The sequence below is a fragment of the Anoplolepis gracilipes genome, chromosome 14 (assembly GCF_047496725.1).
Source record: "Anoplolepis gracilipes chromosome 14, ASM4749672v1, whole genome shotgun sequence".
NCBI classification, from domain to species: Eukaryota; Metazoa; Arthropoda; class Insecta; order Hymenoptera; family Formicidae; genus Anoplolepis; species Anoplolepis gracilipes.
In genome coordinates, this window is record NC_132983.1 from 5952369 (window position 1) to 5980326 (window position 27958).

A 27958-nucleotide genomic window follows, 5' to 3' on the forward strand; every position below is an offset into this window, starting at 1 on the left:
AAAAAATATCTTGAGTGAAAATAAAAATTTGCATGTATGCTTATTGCAACACGCGCGTTTACGCTCGCAAGATGAATCACATTGCCCGTAGATTAATTAAATTACTAATTACAGTTCTCTGAAACATATCTTATGGCGCGAACGCTGTCTATTTTAAATAAGATACTTTTTACATTATGTACAATCTCGCATTCGCGATTATAATTATGGAATGAGGGAAATCAGCAAATATATTAAATAGCACCCCCCTCTCTCTCTCTCTCTCTCTCTTTCGCGGACATATAAAAATTATAATCAGCCACGTTAAAGCTCATTCACGTACGATATGTAATCACTTTAATTTCGCATAACTTACCATTATCCGCGTGTGGTCGCATTGTAGTACATAAACAGTGCTTATATTTATGGTCCATAACTTTGACAGGTGAACACTTTATGTACGTACGTAAGCGTTATTCAATACACTACTCGTGGAAAGTATTCGAGTACGAGACTTGGGTCAAACGTGACATTCTTACCGCGAATGGCTTTTTTGTGAATTAAAAAGTCAGTGGAGTCTCGCTAAAAAAAATTCGCTCTATTAATGTATATTTTTAAAAACGAGGCGATAATACTATATACGTTATTATATAATACTTTCATTTATAATACACATTCTTCACTCGTTTAAATACGCGCTCATATTTATAATATTGCTCTCTCTCTCTCTCTCTCTCTCTCTCTCTCTTTCTCTCACACACACACACTCTTTCTCTTAGCATTCGTAAAACTTCTTTTGCAATAATGTATAAATCTCATTGTTATAACAATCAAATTTCGCTTGTAAACAAAAATTAAGAACTATTTCGCACTGCAATATACATAAAATCAAAGTAAAAATATTGTTACATTTTGGAATGTGAATGAAAGATTGTTAACACATACTTATAAAAGTATCCTAAATTATTAAATGAATAAATTAATTTCGGACAAAATTCACTATCCTGCTAACTTAATCTCCTGATGCTATTTTAATGTCTTAAAATTTCTAAAAATTGCGCCTAGTGTAATATAAATTAAAAGGAGATTGAAATTTCTACGCGGTTCACCTCTATTTTGACATTCAAGGTGCATCAGAAGATTAAAACGAGGGAATACTTAAATGATATAATCGCTGTGGGAACGTAAGTGTAAATTACTGATAAGAACGAGCGTTTGACGAGACGAAATATCTCAGATATGCACTGTTATTAATTTATCTCTTCTCGTCAGGATTATTTCGTGTGATAAATCGATTCTGTTTGCGCGAGTTATAAATTAGAACTGAGCAAGATTGGTCAACAATTATGTCACAAAGTCACAAAGCCTCCTTTTGGATTTTAATGTCACCCCGCGATCTGCCTTCGAACTCTGATATGTATATTTCTTGGGTAAAATGCAAAAAAATGTTCGACCATTTCATCGAATGGAACCGTAAGGATAGAAAAATTAATCTCGCTTGCGATGTTTCTGTTCTTTTTTTTTTTTTAAAAAAAAAAAAAAAACAACCGTCCCTTATAATTGTTTCCTTACTCCAAATTCCCATTTCTTAGGAAATGCAAAAAGATATGTATTTTTAGTCTTTCTATTTCGTTTTATTCTTTTTCCATATCGTCGTTTCTGATACTATTTATCGCACAAGTATCGTGTCTTCTTAAAAAAAGAACCAGGTACAGCTGTAAACAAAAACTGATTTCTGATATTTTTTTTTTTTTTTTTTTTTTTGGAACAGAATCCCGTCTCTCGAAAAAAAATGAGAGGCGATCGAGATGCTCCAAAAGTTTTTATAACCATCTCCCTCCCCCTCACTCCGGTTTCCCCGAATGGCTTATTATACAAAATGTTTCTTGCATTTTTTAATTATTTATTCCTTCCAATTGCTGGTCGCGATGCTCTTCATCTCACGGCTCTCGGAAATATCGACGACGGCGGGATCGAGGAGCTTTTTCACGCTGTGCTTGCGCTCTGCTTTCTCGAAGCCGCCGATCTGGCCGTTCTCCAGGGGCTCGTTAAGAGCGTGCGCCGTTTCCGCGACGGCGGCGGCGGCGACGACGACGACATCGGCGCCGATACGCCCGAGACAGAAGTGACGGCAGGGGACTAGCACGGTGAAGAGACCGAACAGAAATCCGAGAGCGTTGCCGGCGAGGACGTCCCACCAGTGGTGCCGGTTGTCGCCCACTCTGGTCATCGAACACGTCACGGCCCACATGAGCATTAGGCACTGCAGCCACGGTTTCAGCAACAGCGTCCGATTTGACAGACGGTTTTGTAGGTACCACTGTGTGATGCGTGGAAAACCGCGTTTTTAAAAAAGCGAAAAAAAAAAGGAAAGGAAAAATATCGGTATTCGGGGAATGTTTTTTTTTTTTTTTTTTTTTCCTGTTTTTTCCGCGATATCTATTCGATATAAAATTGGCGGGAAAAAAATTGCCTCGGCCGAAGTATTCGCGATTTCTTTTTTGCCCCCACTTTAGAGACCCGCTCTGTTTATTTCCTCGGAAATTTACTTTACGCGAGAGTCGCGTTTATCCTCTACCTATCGTACGCCCCGCGAAAATCGATATTCCGTTAATGGATTTTTTTGCAAATTCTTTAATTCTCGCCGCGCGCTCTTAAATACTGACTATCGATACCGAAGAGAGGTACTCGATGCTGGCATCTCAGCTTTCTGTATTGCCAACAGGTTGTCGAACTTTACGGATAAGTCAACGCGTATACACGAAAGAAATATATATATTTCTCAAGTAATAATAGTAATAATAATTTCTTACCACTAAGAAGATGCTTGTGAAAAGGGAGATGGCCGCATGACCGGAAGGGAAAGACTTGCTAGAATCCTTGACGAACCAATCGGAAAACTCGGTATTTGTGCACGTGTAAGAATTGACGTATCTGTAAAAAAAATGGAGAAATGCATACTAAATTAGCATGTATATAAACATATAAAATAAAATTTAAATATAAATATAAATAGAAAGCTTTTGGTTATATCTAGGGAAAAGGGGGAGCCCACTATAGATTTTTTTTATCGTCATCTCATAAATAGTAATGTAATATTTTTATATTTTATATTTATATTATTAGATTATTTATAATTATATCAAAATAAAAAGCTAGGTAACCCGATATGAAATCTATTACAAAAGCGTTAAAGAACACCACATAACCGACTGTACGTAACGAAACTTTGCTCGCAATCGATAAATATGATTAATTATATACGCTTATATAAAAGATTTTATTATATTTTTTTTCTATCTGCAATGCAACTCAATCAACAAGCTCTTCCTCTACACCCATCTTCTCGTGTCTTGCCGATGATTCTTGTTTGACAATTATCGCACTTCATAGAGAAATACCTATAGGATGCATAACTTCCGGTTTCTTTATTACAACCCATTAGTCCACCAACACTCTGTTCACAGAGTCTCGCCGCCCACGTCAATAGCGTGAAAAAAAAAAAAGTCGACCCAATTGCATTTAGAGAATAGTTCGGGACAAAAGGAAAAGATTCGTGCTTACTCATCGGTGCAGTTGGCTGCCTCACGTGGTTTGCACGTGTCGAGAAAGTGCGGCCGCGGCTCGCCGATTAGATTTTTCATGACCTCGCAGACGAGCGTGAGTGTAACGAGTCCTATGGAATAATGACTGTACCAACTCCAGATCTGCTTGCTTCGGGTCAACTCGACGTTACGATTCGACACGTTCTTGTAACTGTCGGCGGCATGGCAGGCAAATTCCGCGACCCACATCTACAATCGATCATATGGATTTATTAAATTATAATATATAAACGTATATGTAATCGTCATAACTTTTTAAGACTATATATGTGCCATATCTAGCAATAAGATAATTAAAAAATTATAGATTGTTTTACATTGCACTTAAAAGTAACATAAAACATTTGTCGTGATTCAAAAGCAACGTGGATTAAAAGTTGTTGCAATAAAAAGTGCAAGTTGTACGCATTCGGCACATAACAGTATTTATACGTAACAAAAATTTCAATTTTTGTGTAAAAGTTCTTTAAATATTCAATATGAGTTATATAAGGCTATTTTGATTCATAGATTAATTTTTCTATAAATTATTAAAATTTATTAGAAAATTTTATTTTGGAGCTGTGTCTATCTTTGTTATTGAATTTTATTCGTTTCTTTTTCTTAAATTGTTAAGTATTTATGTCAAAAATTTTCAAAATTTTATCTTGAGATGGTATTCTAATAATATACAAATTACAAACTTAATTAATTATTAAATTTAAAAAATATATATTTTTATTCAACTTCGTGTATACAGGGTGTCCCATTCTAATTCCTCCAGGGAAATATCTCGAAAAATATGGAAAATTCGAAAAAATGTTTCAGACAAAAGTTGTATGGTTTCTAGGGGGACATAAGATGGTGCCATTAGTTTGACCTTGAAGAGTCACATGAAGGTTATTTTGAATTTTTTAAATGGAACACCCTATATATTTTTGCATATTCTTGTAGCTTATCTCGAGAGCTTTCCAAAACGCTATGATGAAATGTTTTTTCATTAAACACTTTTCGAGTTATAAGGCTTCAAAGTTGCAATATTTTGACATAAAATACAAGATATCTCGTAAAATATTCATTTTTCGATTATCTTAGCCTAATACTTTTATGCACAGAATAACGAGACAAATCAATTGGCGTAATTAAAACACATAATTACGTTAAAGTAAAAATGTGTAACTGCTAATTGCGAATTCCGATTTTTTCTTAAAGATAACTATGTGTTTTCTTTACGCCAATTGATTCGTCTGATTATTCTGTGCATAAAAGTATTGGGGTAAGATAATCGAGAAATGAATTTTTTTACGACATATCTTGTATATTTTATGTCAAAATATTGCAATTTTGAAGCCTTATAACTCGAAAAGTGTTTAATGAAAAAACATTTTATCATAGCGTTTTGGAAAGCTCTCAAAGTCAGCTACAAGAATATGTAACAAAAAATAGGGGGTGCCGTTTAAAAAAATTGAGGTGACCTTCACGTGACCGTCAAATGACTCTTCAAGGTCAGACCAATGGTACCACCTTATGGCCCTCTCGAAACCATACAACTTTTGCCTGAAACATTTTTCTCTCCCAGGCTTGGTTTTCGAGATACTCGACTGGAGGAATTAAAATGGGACACCCTGTATATCATTTATTTTTATCTGAAAAGTATAAATATTAATATTTTCAATTCAATCATTCTCTTTTTGCAGAAAATGTATAGCCAATATAACATTAAAGCTCTTGGTAATTCAATCATGTTAGATTACATTTGTCGGGAGGGAAAAATTATGAGTTATTTTTTTCGCATTAGACGTCGAGAAATAGAGAATTATTTTTTTTCGTATATTTTCGATAATGCAGATTATTAATTTAATCAATGCTGCTTTTTTTAGTTGTTTCTCCTCTTATGCGTGTCCACAGTCCATATGATTATATATGTACATATATTTCCAGCGAAAATATTTTATGTCTTACAATGAAATGTTTCTTTGAACGTAAGGTAGAATATCGTATTTTATGAAGCTTATTTTAGATACGAGTTTTTTTACTCAAAATATTGCAATTTATAGCTTTGGCGACGATTCTTAAATTGATTAAATAGATTGAAAAAAATGGAAGAAGAATAAATTCAACAAGTAAATGTTACTCACCGAGTCTTGAATGACGTCTTAAAAAGAGATTAAACAAATTATTCGCAATCATTGATCTTAACGTGATGCATTTTCAACGCGATCTTCATAATAATAGAAATGTAAAAATCATAAATTTAACCCTTGACTTGTATGGATTTACGTCATACGACTAAGAGGAAATAGAAACGAGAGCGCGGTACTTACAACTATTATCGGTAGAGTGATGCTGAAGACTATCAATAAACTCATGGAGATTGTGTCGCCCGTGAACTTGAACGAGATCTTTGGGTCATTGCAAAAGAAGCCAATCCGCTGATGCGGTATCACGTTAAACTCCAGAATCCCCAAAAGTACAGTTACTGAAACAACAAAATTCAATTTCACTACCGCACTATCGCATTTTAATTAACCCTACGAGTACCGAGCGGTCATTTCTGATCGCTATTCTATTTTTATTTTTTAAATTGATACCCTATTTTTAGTGTAAAAGATAAAACTCTCAAGTTTTATCACTTTTTATCAATTATTTCATAAAGGAAATAATTAAGATTAGAATCTTATCTTTTATATAAGAAATAGATTACTAATTTAAAAAACAGAAATAGTCGGAACAACGGCTCGGTACTTCTAATGTTAACGCAATTTTTATTCCGCTTTAATGTATGCACGAATCGACTTTTTGCAGAAATCGCGTGCCTTCAGATATATAATCTACAATGTGAATATAAATTCTTTTTTTTTCCTAGCTTATATTAATGTATTATACATATAACGCTAAATTAAATACATTTTTATCTATTTTATAATTATTCAAACACGTCTAAATATTTAAAATCGTATTATAGACAGGAAAAACATTATGTAAATAATATTTTTTCGCACAGAGAATAAATTAGCTTTTTAAAAAGAATGATTCAAAAAAAGATCATCTATTATATTTTTTCTTTGCAAAATTTCGGCACTTTAGATATATATATTCTCGCAGAAATGCATTTATTACACAATATATTACATAATATTATGAAAAAAAAATTGTTTTTTTTCAAACACGACATACAAGACTTGCAGTACCTAACTTTTTTTCATGATAAATATAATTCTGGTTTCTAAATTGTTTCATCACATCACAGTTTGAAAAATTTGCAATTAAAGTTGCAAAAAGGATTGTTTTAATCTATTTTATTATATAGCTACGGTACATGTTGGAGAAACTTAATGCAATCAAAATTAAATATATTGTTTTTTAGCTCTCAAAAGGAATTTATTGTGTCGATTAAAAATATTTTTCATTTAAATATTTATATATATATATTAAAATATATTTTAACTACACATTTTCTAAAATTCTGACATGATGAAGCAGTTTAGATACTGAAAATCATACTCAACATAAAAACAATTATGAAAAACATTTTATTAAAAAATATGTTAATAAAATTATGAGTGAATATAAAAGCTAGACATGTTCTTGTGTGTGTATGTGTGTGTGTGTGTGTTTTTTTATTAAACTGTGTTATATTAATAATTACTGATACAATCGATCAAATGAATTATCCTTTTGTTAGAGATGAGCAATCAATCTAAAGTACAATGAAAATTATGTTTCGTAATGAAAAGATTCAAAATATAGTCGATTTAAACGCAAGTTCGACAAAAATTGCAACTGCTAAGCAATCGCGTGGAGATTAAAGTCAATTTTATTTCGCGTATTAAATCGTTTCATTCTTTTCAACAATAAAAAAGCAATTATGAATAGTGTTATGTAATTCGTGGAAATTAATTGATACGTTGTGTCAAGGAAGGAAACAAAGAGAAGAGATCAATATTTTCAGGGAGATAATAGTGTTGGTCATGCTGTATTAAGAATAACAATTAAATATTAAGTATATATTAATTTAAATAATTTATGAGAAAAAGTTACTGTGATGTGACGCGTATGCAAATGTATTTTTGTACTTTGTCGTCTTCTTTCTTTACCTTGCCTAGTAGAGTGTGGTGCAATTTAGACCATAATTATTTGATTGTTGTGGCTTGTGTAAGTGATGTTATCTGAAGAATTCCAGTTAAATGTCTAGGTCAATCTCATAGGATTTTAATAATAATTAATTATTCTCTTAATCGATTATTAAGCATTATAGTATTAGAATTATATTTCATTGTAGAATCAGAAGTAGCAAGTAACTTGTATTTCCGCTGTTAAACTATCTCAATGATTATTCAGAATTAAACCTTCATGTTTGCATGAACTTTGTTAATTACAATGACCAGCATTACTTCCGGTAAAACATCAATCTCTCTTGCTAAGTCATATATATATATATATATATACAGTCGGACCTCTTATGCTACACAAAAGGGGAATTATATCCTCACTCTCAAATTTTTGTCGTAGGACCAGAGGTTTGGGGAACATTCCGGACCGAAAATGTCATCCGACTGTATATATATATATATATTTTTTTTTTTCTCTCGTACGTACTGACAGCATACTGATTACGACGAGGCCACTTTGTACACAAACGTGACGTCAGCTTCCGGCTCTCATCGACTTTCCTCTCCTGCCGCTCATTCATATCGGAAAAGTTTCTTCGCAAACCGAAGTGGACTGCACGTTTCGCGAAAGGGAAAAATGTTGGACGTCTTCGGCGTGCGATGTCGTCGCTCGCTGATTAACACGAGCACTCTGAACGCTAGTTGATGCGTTACGTACGTCTATACGTTATCATCAGCGAGGATTTAGCGCGCATGTGCAAGCGTGACGTTCGCTATCACACTCATGATGATACGTGTGTTTTAAATGACACAAGCAAAGCTGCTCCATTGATCACGATCAAATTATTCCTGATTTTCTGATCAATCAGAAATATAAACAGTTGATATATCCACTAACTAATGTTGAGATAAAATTGAAATTCTGATTGAATAAATCGTAGAAATTGTTAACGTCCCTTCAACTATCATTTCAATCAACCAATAATATGTAATTACAATTAATTAATTATATCCAATAGTTTTGCAAATTAAAAGCCGCTTTAGATGATCTTGTTTAGATTATAATTTTTACAGAATTAAAAATAGAATTCTATTAATTTTACTAGAAAGAAAATATTCTCTTAAAAAGAATAATCATATACAAAATTTACATCGCTCATATTTTATACATATATTACGTACATATTTAAATAAATAAATCTTTTTCTCCTTTTATCTTGAATTTTGTCTAAAATAATGAAAAAGAAGCGCGATTTTTTACGCAGATTACCTTCACTTTTTATCGTGAAGCAATGTTCGAAATTTTTTTCGACTCTACGAATCTTCTCAGAAGTTTCTTCTTATATTAGTAAAGTATATATATATATATTTTTTTTTTTGTATTAACAGACGCTAAAATCGGATTTAGTCAAATTTTAATGCAACTGATCATAAATATTGTGTTATATTTGCGAATATTCAATTTGTTGTAATGATATTAATAAATTTAGTGTCAAAGAGAGAAAGGGGGGGGGGAGAGTCAATGAAACAAACAATGTTTTAGTTAATTACCTATATGATAATTCTATAGATAAATTATGATTATTATTACGTCCCAGCACATGCATCTGTAATTTTATTAAGTTCATTGATGCTGAATCAATATTTCGATTTGTTGCTCACATTTTTATCAGAACGTTATAAAATATATAAATATAAAATATTTCGATATATCATTCTATTTGATGAAATAAAATCTTAAAAAGAAAAAGATATCCCAAATAAATACTGTATAAAAATTCAAAAAGGCGATTTTTAAATTCAAGTTAGTTGAAATTCCGCTGAATACAAAGTTTTTATTTAAAACAAGATACTCTGATAGATATTGTAAAAAAATGCAAATGGCTGATTTCACATTAAAATTAGTCCAATGATGTATCCAAATTATGCTTTTATATCGAAACTATTGTGTATTTTGAATGAAAAGATATAAGGAAATAATGTTAGATTACTCAGTTTCCTGATATTTTTACAATGTTTTAGTTAATTATTTAAATGATAATTTTATAGGTAAATTATACATTTATTATGCTTATTAATTTATTATTTATATTTCGATTTGTTGCTCGCATTTTTATCATGATATTATAAATATAATATATAAATAGGAAATATCTTGATATATCATTTTATTTGATGAAATATAGTCTGTTAAAAAAAAAAAACATCTCAAATTGATATAAAAATTCAAAGAGGCGATTTTATATTCAAATTAGTCGAAATTCCACCGAAACAAAGTTTTTATTTAAAAAAAGGCGGTCTAAATAGATATTGTACGCAAATGGATGATTTTATCAATACATTAAAATTAGTCGAATGACGTATCGTATCCCAATCACGCTTCATATAAGAATAATTATATATTTTGAATAGAAAAACTAAGGAAATAATATCAAATTACTCAGCTTCCTGATATTTCGCAAAGAGATTCCCATTATAGTCACCTCGAATTACGAAAAACTATCCTATATACGATAATTGGCAAAATGACAACTCAATAATATATTCTTTCTGATAGCAATAGATAATTATATCAGATAAAAGTTACATAGCAGAAAGGATTTGCACACATGCAGGGGAGTGCAGAAGTATTTAGAAGAAAAGAGTATAAAACAAACGAGAATATTATAAGTTGATGTTAGGATATAAAAAGGGGTTTCGTTTAAAAATATTGATTATACATTTATCATAAGATAATTTATCACTAAAATTCTTAAGGAGATCAAAATTACCGACAAAACATGGATTACAGATTTTGAAAAATCTTTTTTTTTTTAGTTAATTTTTTTTTATAAAAATGATAAAAAATTAAAAAAATGACAGTTAGGTCATAACAATATTTTATTTAATATAAAAGGTTCTACGGTATGTCCGTGCAAGAGATATAGCGCTCGCGTTTGGAATAACGTAACAGAATATTAATAAACTTTTTAAGAAATGATTTTAGAAGGCTAGTAAAAAAGATTTTTAAAATCCGTAAAAAATCGTTTTCTCACAATTAAAATTTTATTAAATTTTAATTTAATTTTTTAATACCTTCCTATTGATTAAATTTTAAAATTTTCTTATAAATAAATTTATAGTAATAAATATTTAAATTACATATATAAAAAAATGTATTTTTTTTTAATGCAAATTCCCTATTCTTACAGGGGGAACCTATTTTATTTTATGTGTATAAATTGATATATTGTCATGTTGGGTTAAATTTTGATCGGTAATATAGAACAGCTTTTGGATCTTTTGAGCCTCGAGAGTTTAATAATCAAGTTAGTTGGATTTATCAGATGCAATACATATGTATATGCATATGCGCGAGACATTTCGCAAACTGTATTTATATGTATTCATACATATCCATATACATACATATTTTGTATATATATATATATATATATATATATATATATATATATAGATGTATACACATGCAGCATTTATAGATATGTAATGCCATCTATTATTAAAATTAAAGCTAAATTCTGTTGATAAGAAATTACGATAGCATAGTGTGTAGTATTGAAGAAAATAGAGAGAGAGAGAGAGAGAGAGAGAGACATTATATAAAAATATGAAATTTTAATATATTAATATCCAAATTAATTTTAAATTATTATATAATTATATATAAAACACACTCGCTTAATTTATATTTTGACTTGGATTTTTTACCGCTACATATATATGCAATATGTATACATATTCGTAACATAAAAAAGAGGAAATTGACATAACATATTATCCTTTTTTGACAAATTACAAAGATTATCTAATTTAGTTCGTAAGAAATCTTCGCGACGAGGAGTGGTAGTTTTTTTTCTACCATTAACTTGGTATTCTTTCATGGGGAAAATCTAAATAGATTTCAGCTCTGCCAAGTGCAAATGCACTTGCCACGTGGCGTGCACGCGCAAAAAAAGGCAAGTATATAGTTTTCTTGTCTTAAGGTACACACGTTTCGCACATAATTCAATTAGTTGCGCAAGAAATAATCTTAACTCGCGTCAAATATTTCACGCAGTAATTATGATTTTCGCGAATAAATTTCAAATAAAATATGTAACCTTTATACGTATACATACACATAAACGTGGTATAATATCAAAGCGCAATATTGTTACATCATTTATATGTGAAAGTAATCAAACTTATTCATGTAACCGATTATTAATTATTAAATTTTCTCTCGCGTTATTGAAATAAATATATGAATTATAATATATATATATATATATATATATATATATATATATAAATATATATTCATAATTGTATGCGAAAAATGTTGTATATGTAATACGAAAACATTTTTGTAATAAAATAAATACACATATATAAAATATATAAATAAAATATCTTTATGTATGCGGTAGATAAAATTATTAATAAAATTTTGCCTTGGACTTTATCACGATTTATAAATCGCTTGTACGGGACTATAAAATATTTATATCTACTATTTAAAGTTTATAATTTCCTTATTGTTTATACAAGTGTGAATTTAGGCCGACTATCTTATCAATTCACGACAAATATTCAACATCATCGTGAGACGTCCAAAAGCAATTCCATGAAATTCGAATAAGCCATGAAATAAATCGAATAAATTATATAATGTTACACACGCGAATGTTTCTCTTAACATTTTTATTAAAAGTAAAGATTATCAATCAAGTTTTTAGCAACAAATAAAAATATTAATTAAAATTTGTTCCGCTCATTTTGTTCCGCTAACTTATAGACGTGAAATCATCTATCGTGAAAATAAGCATAAATCTCCGAATGTCATATAATGTTATCATGCATTTTTAACGTATGTATATGGAGATGTCAATTATCAAAATGCGCGCACTAAATATACGAGATATCATTAATCAGAAGCAAATAAACACAATCTACGGAAAATTAATACAATACGTGATTGCATACGTGATTGTACTTTTTCCAAAACGTTGCATCTCCCGGATTTGCGATAGCCTTGATCTTCCGCGTTCGTGGAAGCTCAAGCAACTATTTTATCATACATAACGAAGACAAATTAAGGAGCTTAAGATATTCTTTGTCACACTTTCGTAGCGAAAAACGTCTCGTCATAGAGAAAAACGAATAGACTAAAATTGCATCGTGATTCATATTCTTTGCATCTTGAAGTCACTGTGTTAAATTGAAAAATATGTCATATTAACTCGACGCCGCCGAAACTTTCTACAAGAAATCAGTGACGGATTTTAAAATTTAATACGCACACGTACGCATATATATATATATTAATTTATATATTTTAATTTTATATATAAATATATAAAATTAAAATAAGAAATACGGTAATATAGCTTTGAAAAATAAATATATCTCGTAAAAACAATATAACTATAAAGTAAATAAATTTATAATTAATTAATAACGGAGATGTATGAAATAAAGTTCTATTTTTTTCTATTTCACAAGCCTTGATTATTAATAATTGTATATAGATACATTTTATATTTCTAATTTTAGATGTACGACAAAGTAAATCGAGAAACGTTAATTTGTTTGTTTTTTTGTACTTTGTTATTTTTTAAAGATTTTTTATTTTTTTTCATTTTTATTTTAATTTTTAAATATTTTTTTCTATGTTTTTTTTTTAAATGAGGAACGTAGGCACTGAAAATATGAAATAAATTATGATTATGAATTTTTTCATTTTCCAAGCGGGGATGGGGCATGTGACCTCCCTCACTCTTATTATATACAGGGTGTCTGATAATTCGTAAAAAATGTCTCTTGTACAAGTAGAGCGGATCAAACTGAGCAAAAAAGTTCTACATTTTGCGATTTTCGCAATAATTATTAAGAAATTAATTAAAAGAAAATCGCAAAATAGTAAAGAACTTTTTGTGCTCAGCTTGATCCGCTCTATTTGTACACAAGAGATTTTTTACAAATTACCGGACACCCTGTATTATATATATATATATATATATATATGGTGTAACACAGCATCCGTATCAGACGTTTTTTTCAAAACGATTTGTTGTAGCAAGTTGGGGAAAAGTTTTTATGATAAAAGGCCCAGTGAAGAATCGAAGGGTGACATTTCCTACAAAGTTGTTTCTTTTTAAAGGTCCTATGTAATGATACCTCCCCCTTTTAATTTATAATAACGAAGTTCATACCCATTTTTCCGATTTCCCGACTTTTCCGGGAAACGCAAATGTCACCCTTCGATTTTTCACTGGGGCTTTTATCATAAAAATTTTCCCCCAACTTGCTATGACGAATCGTTTTAAAAGAAAACGCCTGATACGGGTGCTCTGTTATATAGCACCCTGTATATATATATATATATATATATATATATATATATATATATATATATATATATATATATATATATATATATATATATATATATATATATGTAAGGGACATGCCCCCCCTGGAAAATGAAAAAATTGATAATCATATTTTATTTCATGTTTTCAATGATTTACATCTTGTGTGGTAATGAGAACGCTTTAATATGAAAAGATATAAAGGTGTAAATATCAAAATATTTTACGTCATGCACCTCTCTGAAAAAAATCCTGTGGACGCCCTTGATTACGCGACTTAAATATATAAATTAGATTAAAATGTTTTATTTGCTATCAATTTTATGATTAAGAAGATGAATAACCAGGCGACGTTTCCGCGTGGTCCGACAGCCTACACGTGTGTATGCGTGCACATTTATGTGACTAGGACGATCCCTGAAATTAGCCTTGAGTCTCCTTAATCCAAGACTGACTAACCATGCGTGTCATACTCGCTACATATGTGAGCTCCGAAGAGACGAATGGACAATAAGTGGCACACATGTGTGAATGCTGTGAACGTTGCGGGGGAGAATACAACACTCATACTAGTGCGACGGCTTCGCTATAATCAGTTAAGAGGTTAAAGCCCGTTATGGATACCTCAGATGCATTTTTTTCCTCTTTTCTCATACGTAGAATTTTTCTAAAAGATACACGTGTGTTTAGCGGTTGAGACGACATAAAAAAAAAAAAGAATATTAATATAAAAATAACTTATTTAATTTCAGTCATTTAATTAGAGAGAGAGAGAGAGAGAGAGAGAGAGAGAGAGAATTTTTATTAAATTTCTTATTAAATTAGAAATACAAATTATATGAATAGAAAATTGATTCGAGTTCTATTGATTTTGAATTCTTCGCCAGTCATAATTCGCGTTTTGCCAGTTTTAATGACACACATATATATTATTAGAAAATATATTTTAATTTATATAACGATAAGACAAATTTGTGTATAAATATATTAATTTTATCGTATCCGCTACTCTCCCAACGCTCTTTCGAACAATAAGAGATCTTTTGCTTTCAAATATAACATTCGTGCGTTTATAATTGTCTCATATATGTGTATGTGCAACTCATTGCCAACATTACGCGAGCATTGCACAGAAATATTTAAAGCGACACGCCCGTATAAAAAAATTCTAGTTAAATAGCCATCCGTAATATATTGCATTACGCAAAGAGAGTGACACGCCCGTAAAAATTCTAGTCAAACAGTCATTCGTAATATTGCATTACACAGTTCGCGGTTTCCCTGTCAGGCTTCATTACACGCATGGTTTCATCAGCGCGACGCGAATGCGCTTCTATGCAAAAGACTGCGCTCATAACGAGAGGAAAAAAAAATCCCTCGATCGATTTCAATTCTTTTCAATTTTATGTTACTTCCACGATTGGTCTAATATCGAAATAATTGATTTGAAGTGTAAAAAAAGAATGCAGACTTTAATTTTTATTTTTTTTTTTTTTTTTTTGATGATAAAATAATGTAAAAAATAATATATGTATATAATTATATACAACAAAGCTTGCGTTAAATTTTTAACGTAAATCTAATGAAAAAAAAAATTACAAGCTCTAAAATAACAATATTCTAAGAAAAGTAGATTGAAATCCTACATTTTTTATAAAGATGCATGTAAATATAATTAAGGGGATACCGAAGTACCGACCGAGTTCTAACCTATCCTAACAAAACAATATATTTACTTAATATAAAATTGAAGAAAGAATATTTGTGAACTTTTAGAAATGAGCTTAGAAGCCTAGAAAAAAAGTTATTCCTTTAAAAACAAATGTTCTGCTGCACAACATTTGTTTTTAAAGGAATACTTTTTTTCTAGGCTTCTAAGCTCATTTCTAAAAGTTCACAAATATTCTTTCATGCAATTCTGAGAGGGGAAAACCTATTTTATTTTATGTATATAAATTGCAACTTTTATATTAATTAAATATATTGTTTTTTTGTTAGGCTAGAACTCGGTCGGTACTTCAGTATCCCCTTAAAAGTAAAAATAAATTTTCGAGAGAAAAAATATCATACCTATCATATTATAATATTTTTCATTTCTCCTTAAGTATACATAATTTTCTAAATAAAAGAAAGGAATTATCTTGCGATTTATGTGCGATTAACTGTAATAGCGCGTCAGTTTCCGCGAAGTTTCGGGCTTTTAACGGACGTACTGTTTAGGAAGAATGCGCGGTATGTTAGTTCCTACTATTCGCGGTTTGCTTGCTAATGCAATAAAGCCAGTCGCGTCAGTTAACAAGCTAACACTTCCTACTGTCTGGCGTAAAGACATGCACATTCGTCGGCCACGAATATTTATGGGGGCTGGCTAATAAAAGCCCGCGCCGCGCCAAATTAGCGGGATAGACTTTAAAGTACGAGATTCGACAAGTCCGACCATTATTATACGCGTTACTCAAATAGACAGGATGATTTACATCGCGGAAGTGCTCACTAAAAGCGTAAGTGACCGTAAAATCCGGAGTCTGCGAAATTTCTCTCTCGCGTGAGAAAATATATTTGACAGAGGAATGACAGATAAGTCGGTGTCGAGAGGTGTTTCCGAAAGAAACCTGTTAATTGTAAGTTGAAATAATACAAATACACGATCTAAAAATGTCAAATATCCTATATATATGTTATATGAATAATCCTCAAACTCGTTTTATGAAATTTCGCCGCAACGTGAAATTACATTTACGACGGGGAATGTAATAAACGAAACTTCAAAATTCAATTTGCCAGAATTACGCAATGAAATGATTACTTCCGCAAACTTTAATTTGCGAATTTCGAATAAAACTCGCATATATCGGTAAGTAAAATTTTTCGTTCAACGAAAAATATCAAGAGGTAATTGCACATATTTAGAAGAAATATAATATACAAGAATTTCCTCTTCGCTTTTTTGCACTCCTTTGAATGATAATAATAATAATAATAATAGGTGTCAGAAAAAGCGAGGGAGCAAATAAAAAAAAATGCAAACATGATGGAAAAAGCAATCGCGTTCATTTATGCTAATGAAAGGCGAACGTTGTGTAATTTACCTGATAACGCCAAGACCAGATCCAACATGTACATCCAGCGTAAGGTTTTCCTGCAGACACTCATGATCTTTTCGGTACGGGTCGCTGTTACACCACCAGTGTTTTCTGCGACCTCCTCTGTCAACGTTATCGTGCTGCACCTCGTCAGCTGTTCCGTGGATCTCTGAAAGGGAAGCGTTGCCGAAAAATCAGATTTCTATATAATAGAAATGCGACCGCGCGTAATGGTAATTGGTAAGGTAACTCCGTTACACATTCTGTTACTTTTAACACTATTACACTAAAAAAAAAAAAAAAAAAAAAATGATGTAACTTGAACAAAAATTTTCTAGGTGTAAAAAATTAATTCTAACAGATAAATTATTACTGTGATATTGCATATATTTTGCACTCAACCAATTTAAATGACAGAATTTATATCCGTACTATTAGTGTAATTTAGACAGAAAACTTTTCAACTATATTTGTGATTAATATTTGGCAATAGGATCTAAATTTTCTAGAGATATTGATAGAATATTGCTGCTATAAATTCTATACGCGACAAACAATATTCTAACAGGTACAAAAAGTAAAGCGATAAATTTTAATCGAGACATCTAGAAATCTATCTACATTAGCAAAATATTTTTTTCAGCGTATGTAAAATACATACACATAAGAAATTATATTTGTGTGTCAAACATTTTGTTTGTATTAAAATATAACAACAAATTACTATAATTTCGATATTAATATTATTATTAATATAAAGTGTATAATAATTGTGAATTAATAATATCTTTATTAATATTCACAATTATACATTTTATAAAATTTATTTCAAAAATTTTCCATATTTTTCCAAGGAGTAAAAACACCTTCGTGGAAATCATCAAAGTAAATATAGAATTTCGTTACCGAAAAATGTAACAAAATTACCTTTGCCCTTACAATTAACAGTCCTGTTAATACGTACTCTTTTGAAATATTACGTTTTATTAACAACGTATTAAAACTGTATCGCATGACATCTTCTATCCGATACGCTATCGTATGCATCAAATTAAATTTATCGTCATTTAATGCTAATAAAATATTAGACGGTTATATTTATCTAACAATTTCATCATCAAAGTCCAAGAAAACAGAGATAGTTCTTTGACATATCATCAATTGACGGTTCTGTCGGATCAAATAACGTGATACGTGAATTTTCTCGCGCGTTGTTGTCCGCGATATCACGGTATCGGTTTTCCACCGCAAGCCGCGAGAGAAGCAAGCGTTTTTCGAGCGTGTTTCTTGTAAAATGATCTTGGCAGATCATTCATTTCGAAAACACGGAGACTTAATCAAATTACGCTTTGTTCGGTAAACATCAAGATTATAATACGTGAAAGAATTTTAATCATAACCATAAAGACAGCGAGCAATAGGGAGTTTGCATGATTTTGAAAAACAATTGCATTTTATAATTTATATATACTTTTAAATGTAATTATTTTTTTCGTAATTTTTTAATGCAAATTAAGCGAGAAAATCAATAATGAAAATTACATTATTTGAAATTGTCCAATACGATCCGGAAACGACCGAGTCCTCCCGAACGTGATGTGACGTCACAGTGCAATATCTGCATTCGGGGAGACGCTAATAGCGCTAAATAGCGTGAAATAACGTCTCCCCAAACCTAACAAATATATACAGTGACGACACACTATTTTTATTTATTAAAATATCCAGTTATTGTGAAAATGGGCAAAGGTAACACGTACAAAACCTCTTTTGTACCTCTATGTAAAAGTACAACAATTAAAACAGCCAATAAATTGTTTTTTTCTTTGTACCTCGAGATCAAGAATGACCGAATATCGCAATACAGAATACAGAAAACAAACGTTTGAAACTATTGCCTTGTATGACGTCACGCACTCCAACCAATCGAAATCGTTTTCTCACAATTTAAATTTTAATTTAATTTTTTGATACCTTTCTATTGATTAAAATTTAAAATTTTCTTATAAATAAATTTATAATAATATATATTTAAATTACACATATAAAAAAAAATGTATTTTTTTTACCGCAAACTCCCTATTAATTACAGTCAAACATTCTCACAATATAATAAAAAAGTTTGTGATTGAGCGATTATCTTTGACGATTCCGATTAAAACTTTTTTACATGTCTGACAGCTTGTTTTGTTATCGCCGAATGCGTTATCGCGTAACACTTTTATCGTAATTCGCGTATTGAATAACGCATCTTTATAACAAAGACAGCTGTTTTCGTCACTAATATAACAGCGATTAATAGTTGATTGCAGATGTCGGGATTTCTATCACGCTAATACGTTCAAATGCTGCTTGAATCTCCAACAGGAACCGACCTCTTAACGGCATCTGGCCGCCCTTGGCATACTTGTCTCCTCTCCTCCCCTTCGAAACATTAAGCTTTGTTATACGTAAATGATATCCGTAAACGATGCCGTATTATCTGCGTTTTAATACCAGTTAAATAAAATGCGAATTTTCTTCACGTAATTATCTATGACGAATTCTCGAAAAAATTTAGACGCATTTTTTATAATTTTTTAGATTATATATTACACACTGACAAAAAATATTTTGCTAATGTAGATAGATTTCTAGATGTCTCGATATTGTTTGTCACGTATAGAATTTATAGCAGCAATATTCTATCACGATTACGTCTAGAAAATTTAGATCCCATTGCCAAATATTAATCACAAATATAGAGTTGAAAAATCTTCTGTCTAAATTACACTAATAGTACAGATATAAATTCTGTCTCTGTCATTTAAATTGATTAAATGCAAAATATATGTGGTATCGCAGTATTTGTTAATAATTTATCTGTTTCAGTTTTAATTTTTTGACTCCTAGAAAATTTTTGTTCAAGTTGCAGCATCATTTTTTGAGCGCAGTTTGAAAAAAAAAAAAAAAAAATACCGGCTCTCAAAATGAGAGAGACGCGAGACTTGTACAACTTTTACAATCAACAATTTCGCTTATATGAAAAGATAGAAACGTCACGTTTCTAGTCATGTTTGAAGATCGATAGAAGCTAGTATTTAGCAAAGTTACGTACGAAAAAACAACAAATACGGTTTACTTTCTTTAATGGAACACGCACGAAATGAGAGACGAAAACGCACTTGTTAGGTACACAAGCTCGTACATTATATCGTCCTCAAAGAGAACAGAGGTATTGTCCTTTGAATTTTCTGCCACACTAGTGTGTCGTGAGAAATTATTTCGACCACCTGTTGGATCTGTGGCTTTTTTTCACGGCCTATCCCAAACGTGGATGCAGCTCTAAATCATCAGTCTTTTTTTTTTTTTTTTTTTACAACGAAACAATAATGGATTACATAAAGATAAATAGTAAATTTTCTTCCATTACACATGCGCATTCGGTGTTTTTTCCTTTATCTTATTGGACATCTTTAATTGAAAAATCTTTCTTTTTCATCTTTTAAATTAAGTGAACTATTCTCTCGCTGTCAAAAATGATGCGATTATGCACACGCACGAGGAAGAAAAAGTGTTCCTTTTATTTATTTTGACAGGTAGCTAATAGAAAAATAGATAATGTTCCATCTATATGTAATATATCTATGATATGATGTGTTCTTCCGGAAAAAAATATATATGGAGTGTTAATTTGGGTTGGAACAAGAAATTTTGGGTGTGTGAAGTTAACACGTAAAAATATTATAATTAAAATATTATAATTAAGTTTAAGAAGAAGTTAGAACTCTAATTAGAACTATAAAAATTGCATTTCGGGGTGCATTTCTAACTTGATGATAACTAATGATATTTAATCATAACTTATAGATTGTCATCATTAAAAGCGAGATATACGCTGGCGGTAACTTTAATATAAAAATCCTCTCGCTTCTCTGCAATACGTGCACCCAACAAAATCTATGTTCCATAATACATATATATATATATATATATTGTATAAATTTTACCGTAAATCTAGAATTTAATTTTTCGTCCGTACCTAATCAAGCGCGTCCCTGGCGGAAAATCCGGTGATTTATCGGACAGCGTCGTAGATTGCCGTGGATCGATTAACGACACTTGCGTTCTAAAACGCGATAATATATCCGCGTTTCGCGGAGGGGACGCACGTTCAACTCGGTCATCCACTATGAAATAATTTAGGGGGAGAAAAGCGGCCGCGGGGGCCGCTTGGTCGAGAACAACATGGGGCGGGGGGCGGGAGGGTTCGTATATTATGTATAAAATGAACGAGGAATTATCTTGTGTATAAAAACCTTCTCCCTCGCTTTGACTTTTTGCGCCTCACTTATCAAATCACTTATATTAATTCGAGAAACGATAGGTGTCTCGTTTTTCACGATAAACACAGTTGATCGTGACGCAAAATTTTATTATCCTATTAACATTTGCGTAATTCACGCGCGTGTACGCACGTTCATATACATACGTGCATTTGAAATGATAAGATAATATGATATGATATGCACAATTAAGAGAAGAAAAATAAAGATACATTGCAAAATACAACATAGCAAATATATGTATGTGATTCTTTATTAAACTTGATTTTTTCTAAGTAATAAATAATCGATTTTTTTCCTTTCGATAAAATGATTGAATACGCACCTGGAAGAATGATAAGCAAACGAATGATTAGACATTTATAAACAAATTATGATGCATGAATTATGTTCGTTGATTATTAAATTTTCCAAAATAAAGCCAACACGCAAATCTTTTGGTACGAAGAGCTAGACTTGCATAATTTAAAGAACAGAAGCTCAAGTCTAAGCTCGACTTAGACTCGAACTGGAATGAATCTGCACTTAACGAATTAGTTGTAAGAAGTATTTCCTCTCGTGTAACGAGATGGCGGCAAAAGATTCAAACGTTAAATCGTCGTGGACGCGATATTACTGTACAATAGCGCAATCAATTTCGGGCAAATCTCAGCGGAAGACAGTTCTGGCAATTTGATTTAAAAATATATACATATATAAATTGGCAAAGTCAATCTAAGCAACTTTTTCATACGTCAAATGACACATGCATATTGAGATCAATTATAAATGTCTTCGGAAAAAAACTTTGCGATAAATGACAATTGTTAACGCAAACAATGTAAAAGTAAAGCGTCTTTATAAGCTATCCAAGATACGAAAGGTAATGAGTTTGCTACCTGTCAACAAATAAAATTATCCACTTTACAAACAAATTAATTAATAATATATAATAATATATAATTAATGACTTATTCATATATTGTTAATAATATATAACTATTATAGTATATATGTATATAAAATTTGTGAATGTTTATTCTCGATACCATTTTTTTATACTTTTTATAATGCACATTCTAGTGGTCGCTGATAAAAAAAATAATATCCACATGTGATAGACTGGACAGAACTATTCGACGTGGTACAAATTTTATATACTATAATAGTTATATATTATTAACAATATATGAATAAGTCATTAATTATATATTATTATATATTATTAATATAATGTTAATAATACATTAATTATATAATTCAGAATATACAATTATATATATATATATAACAATAAAATATTTAGTACTATTTTAATAAACTATAATTTTAACTATATGCAATATATTTTTTACTCTATCGAGAATATGTAATCGTTTTTTATTTTTCTGCTGAAATTAATTAAAAGATAAAACATTCTCTTGTATGATTAAATGTTCATTAAGATACCGCTAACAAAAGTATTGTTTCATTGGATGTTGCAATGACGAAAAATAAAGAAAAGAAAGAAAGAAAGAAAGATATGTGACAATCAAGCCCGACAGAAATGATTTTAATTACAGTTGATAGATAACATTGAAAAACCTAGTCTTACATATGTTTTTATTGTATCATGTTAATTAGCTATACATAAAATTGAATCATATATATAATTATTTAAGTTATTATGATACATATATATGATTCATAGTGATACGCATAACATAATGAAATACATTATGCAATATTTTGTATATTATAATATTTATATTATATTTTTTTCATTTTTTAAAATCTTTGATCTTCTTTTCCAACTTTATAATGTGTAACACTAGATTTTTGAGACCATCAAATCGAATTAAATGAAATATATAAAAAACTAATAGAGAATCATAATAAGCGTGACAAAAATTTATATCTCTCAATGTTTCAGATCCGATTTTTCTCGAATGTTTAAAAAATAGATTACGACAAGAATAATAGTGAATCGGGAAAGATGTTTGAAAATATGATTTTGACTGAAAGAAAATTTCAAGATTTACAGAATCCATCGTCACGTTTGAAGTAAATATTTACAATCGCAAAGTGCATTAAGGGGATACCGACCGAGTTCTAACCTAACAAAACAATATATTTATTTAATATAAAAGTTGCAATTTATTTACATAAAATAAAATAGGTTCTCCCCTCTCAGAATTGCATGAAAGAATATTTGTCAACTTTTAGAAATGAGCTTACAAGCCTAGAAAAAAAGTATTCCTTTAAAAACAAATGTTCTACTGCACAACATTTGTTTTTAAAGGAATACTTTTTTTCTAGGCTTGTAAGCTCATTTCTAAAAGTTGACAAATATTCTTTCATGCAATTCTGAGAGGGGAGAACCTATTTTATTTTATGTAAATAAATTGCAACTTTTATATTAAATAAATATATTGTTTTGTTAGGTTAGAACTCGGTCGGCACTTCGTGATAAAGAAATACCTGTAAATACGCCAGAGTTTGGCAGTCGCAAGTAACGATGCGTCGATGGAACGGCTCGCGGGAAACTTGATCGTCCCTTCTCACGTGGCTGTTCGATAAACACGGAATTTTCGTGATGCGCACGTGACAATGGAGCCGGCCGGAATCGGTATAAGACTCATTCCCGAGAAGACTCTGTAACTGTCGTCTCGAAGCAAATCCGATCACACGTGACGAATCGATAGCTCGGGATTATAAGGTAGGGTCGCGGATCTCTCGGCGAAATCTCCCTCCCGGAAGGTCCAACGACACTGACGGCTGGACTGCAACTGCCCGCCAACGAGAGCCAGTACCTCACGTCTCCAATCATCTACTTCCTCGCAAGCTCAAATTAAATGTTCTCTCTACCCACCCTGCTTCCCCACCATCATCACCACCAACGTCGTCGCGGAACTCGACGTGGTTCTCTCTCTCTCTTTCTCTTTCTTTCTGTGTCACGGTTTAGTTGCATCGCGTACTATAAGATCTTCTCTATTAGGCCCTCCGCACCCTCTAGTCCACCCCCCACTCGTCGAATCTTTGGACCCCGGAGTAACGAGGTCGATTCGGTCGGTTACGAAAATGTGCCACGCCACGCAGATGCACTCTCTGCCCCTTTCGACCTTTTCGTGAGTCTTCTTTTATGTCGCGAATAAAAGAAATGAATTTCCCTCCGATTTGTCCGATAGAGATTTATAGAATCCACCAAATTCGATGTAACATTAATTTATTAATTTATGCCAACAAGGTTTAATAATTATTAATTTAAAGTCATCGAGATGTGTATAATTACATGGAGAAAATATATATAAATTACAATATATAATAAAAATTACAATATATAATTTTTGTAATCATGAAACGTGCTAACATACAAGAGAAATTACGTAATACTTTCACTTAATATTGTTGTATATGTATTACACTTTATAAGAGAATATTGTAATTATTTAATTATTTTGATGCACTATAAATGCATAATCGATAAGAAACAATACAAAAAAAAAATAATAATATAATTTACAATTTTTATAATAATAAATATGCTAATATAATTATTCCACAGCTTTACAATGAATGTTGTAAAAGAGTAATGAATGTATTTTTCATCTCATTTGTACTGTAAAATTTTCTCCGTGTACCATGTAATTACTTTGGATTTATTCTATTTGCAAAAAAAAATTATTTGAATGTTTTTGATTTTTATTGCACTTTAAGATCTTTTTTATGTTGCAGATGAAATTATAATATGTCGGTGAATTTATAAGAAAAAAAAAATTCATAAGATCAAGATGAAATCACCGATTCATTTTCTTAAGAGATATTTGTTTTAAAGAAATTTAATATTTATTATAATTAAGAAAAATCGAAAAAATTAATAATTAGATTAAAAAAATCATATTAGATAATTCACTTGTAAAAAAATATTTTGACTTGCTTCTATTAATGCAAATCATTTTAATATAAACGGATATACAAGTATGTATTTTTAAAATGAATAAGAAAAATAAAATAAATAACAGAACAGATATTCGAGAGAAATGTAGCCAATTCTAAGCATTAAATTATTATTTCTCGAAATATCTCGAAGGTCACTTTCTTTCAAGAAAGTCACTTTCTTATCAATTAAATTAATTATTTAATAAATTTGTATTACACGTACGTTTTTAGCATTATACGTATGCTAAACCTTATACATCGAAATAAGTATATCATTATCATAATATGCATACCAAGTATACAATTGTGCACATAATAGTTAATGATTTAATCCGTTTATTATCTATAAAAATAAGCTGTGTTATCTAATTTGTTCTCTCGCGAATCAAATAATCTATTTTAGGAATTTTTTTTCTACAGAATAAGCTAACAATGCAATCAAATACGATAAAAAAAGAGAATCCGCGTTATTCACATTAAAATTCAATTTCCTTTAATTTACTGTTTTCTGTAATCAACAGAACGATGCCGTACAGATCTAGCATGTCATTTTTCATCTATAAATTTCTAATCTTTTATTGGTAAACATCTGCTTGATATATCTATATATATCTTATGACTGGATTATTATTATGGTCAGTATTTATTGTTCTTATATTTGAAATCATTTCAAGTCTGGTTTTAAGTCGTCTCCAATGAAATGGCCGAATAAAATCTTAACATCTCATTTAAGACGACCTTAAATATGTATAAGAAGCAACTGTTATAAAGACAAGTTAAATTTTAAACAAATATATACAAGAGTTGTCTTATTTATTAATATAGGAATAATAAACAATATATTATCAACAATATATTTGAACATTCGCTATATTATAATAATAATTTTTATAATTTATTTATTTAATAATAACAGTAATTTGATTTTATTTAAATTATAAGTCCACTAACAAATAACAATTATAATTTTTTTTATCCGCAACATAAAAAATTTCAAAAAAATTAAAAGAGAATATTTCAAATATATTATTTAAAAAATTCCAATTAAATTTTTAATACAAGAAATTTTTCATTTGCAATAACTTGGAAACTATCAATTTTTCCTAAAGATCGATAGAATCAATTTTAATAGAATTCATATATTTTTCATACATAGAAGTCATACATTTTAGTTAGTCTAATGCCTAATCTCGTTATAGTCTCTATGGCTAATTATATTAGTCATTAATTATTACTTTTCTAAATCACTGCACTAATTGAGTATTAGTATTATGTAATTAGTATCTATTTAAGGAACAGAGTTCGATCTCGAATGAAGATACCAAGAGATAAAAACAAGTTGATCTCTATAATCAAGTGACGAGTTTGTGATAAGCAAATTTTTTTGTTCTTTTTTACTCAAAAAAGAAATGTTTGTTAAATAACATTAATTTTCCTTTCTTTTCTCGTGGAATTTTCTTGCGTAATTCAACAATTATGGAAAAGTAATCATCTCTTTCCACAATAAAATAAATTGAGAGAAATCGATATATATATTTATTTATTTATTCAAAGAAATGAATATGATTTTCTAATCTTGGAAATTGAGAAAGAAAGAGAGATGCAGATTATCAAACTTTATATACTTTCTTAATTCTCTTTATCGAAAATAAAAAAAAAATATATTACAATATCTCGCACAAAATATATCATATATATAAGATACATCTTTATAAAACGTACATATCTCTCTTTCAATTTTTTATTCAGCATCAGTTTTAAATATAATTATCTTTCTTAATATAATTGTCTTTCTTTTTTATAAAATATATTTGAAGTTAAATACTTATAATGGAGTTAAGGTATTTTTTAAACATGCTTTAGATTTCTTTCACAACTTTTTGTTAATCAAGCAATTTTACGGGATTCAATTTCCATCTTCGATACGTGTTTTACAATTCGTATATTTTCTTCTTTGCGCAATCGTAATCGTGTGAAACGATTGAAAAGCGGGACACTAAGTAATGGGGAATGCAAGAAATTCCAAACCGTCTTCGCGCATCTTTTGCATATTCATGAGATGCAAACCTAGATGTGCGAGTTTCTGTTTTTTCAATCGCGTTTTTTCATGTCTAAAAAAAGACAATATTCAAAACTTGGAAAGATATTGGATCATTTATTTTCGCGCGATCTTTCCTTTCTCGTTCTCTTATTTGCACGTGCTCATTCAAAAAATCTGCACATGTTTCGTAAGAAAAATAAAATGTACCAACCTGCATTTTTTTTTTTTTTCGATGCGATTACTGAATGAACATTTCGGATGCTGTGTTTCGGTCGTTCTGGAAAATCCGCCTCGATGGCTTTTTCTTTTTCCGAAATTATATACGAAATTACACGACACACGATCTGTCACTCGCGACAATAACTGACGTCTGACGCACACTAGCGTGTCGAGGAGTGTCACCGTCGCAGTGATTCAACCATCGGCACGCAACCTTTTTTAGAGGAATATTTTTGCGAAAATAAGTTTGTGAATAACACGCCCTCTTTATCTTCTCTCGGAAGCTCGTCATCATCGCGGTCGGTATGGCAGTTCCCTCTTTTATCCATCACCTATTTTCTCGGTTGCACAATTCTCTTTTC

At 30.4% G+C, this 27958-nt stretch overlaps 1 protein-coding gene across 3 annotated transcripts; it reads right to left on the reverse strand.

Annotated features, from left to right (window-relative positions):
* Window positions 1–1510: 1510 nt before the first annotated feature.
* LOC140672951 (phospholipid phosphatase 1) lies at window positions 1511–27811 on the reverse strand. Of its 3 annotated transcripts, none has more exons than XM_072905429.1 (6): window positions 27589–27811; window positions 17121–17283; window positions 5888–6042; window positions 3544–3773; window positions 2793–2913; window positions 1511–2299 (listed from the first exon to the last, which is right to left on the reverse strand). In XM_072905429.1, exons 1-6 carry the CDS (start codon window positions 27592–27594, stop codon window positions 1883–1885), a joined length of 1092 nt encoding a protein of 363 aa, XP_072761530.1. In that variant the 5' UTR covers window positions 27595–27811; the 3' UTR covers window positions 1511–1882. The 3 variants fall into 3 exon arrangements, with proteins under 3 accessions (XP_072761530.1, XP_072761532.1, XP_072761531.1); XM_072905431.1 differs by lacking the exon at window positions 27589–27811 and adding an exon at window positions 23879–24196; XM_072905430.1 differs by lacking the exons at window positions 17121–17283; window positions 27589–27811 and adding an exon at window positions 8163–8574.
* Between the last annotated feature and the right edge of the window lie 147 nt (window positions 27812–27958).

Bases quoted from the DNA above. Each gene is read 5' to 3' on its own strand.
- LOC140672951 (XM_072905429.1), bottom strand. The intron at 6,043-17,120 runs GTAAATTACACA...TTGTTGTTTCAG, and splicing joins TCTGGTCTTGGCGTTATCAG to TAACTGTACTTTTGGGGATT. The intron at 2,300-2,792 runs GTAAGAAATTAT...CGCATCACACAG, and splicing joins TCACAAGCATCTTCTTAGTG to TGGTACCTACAAAACCGTCT.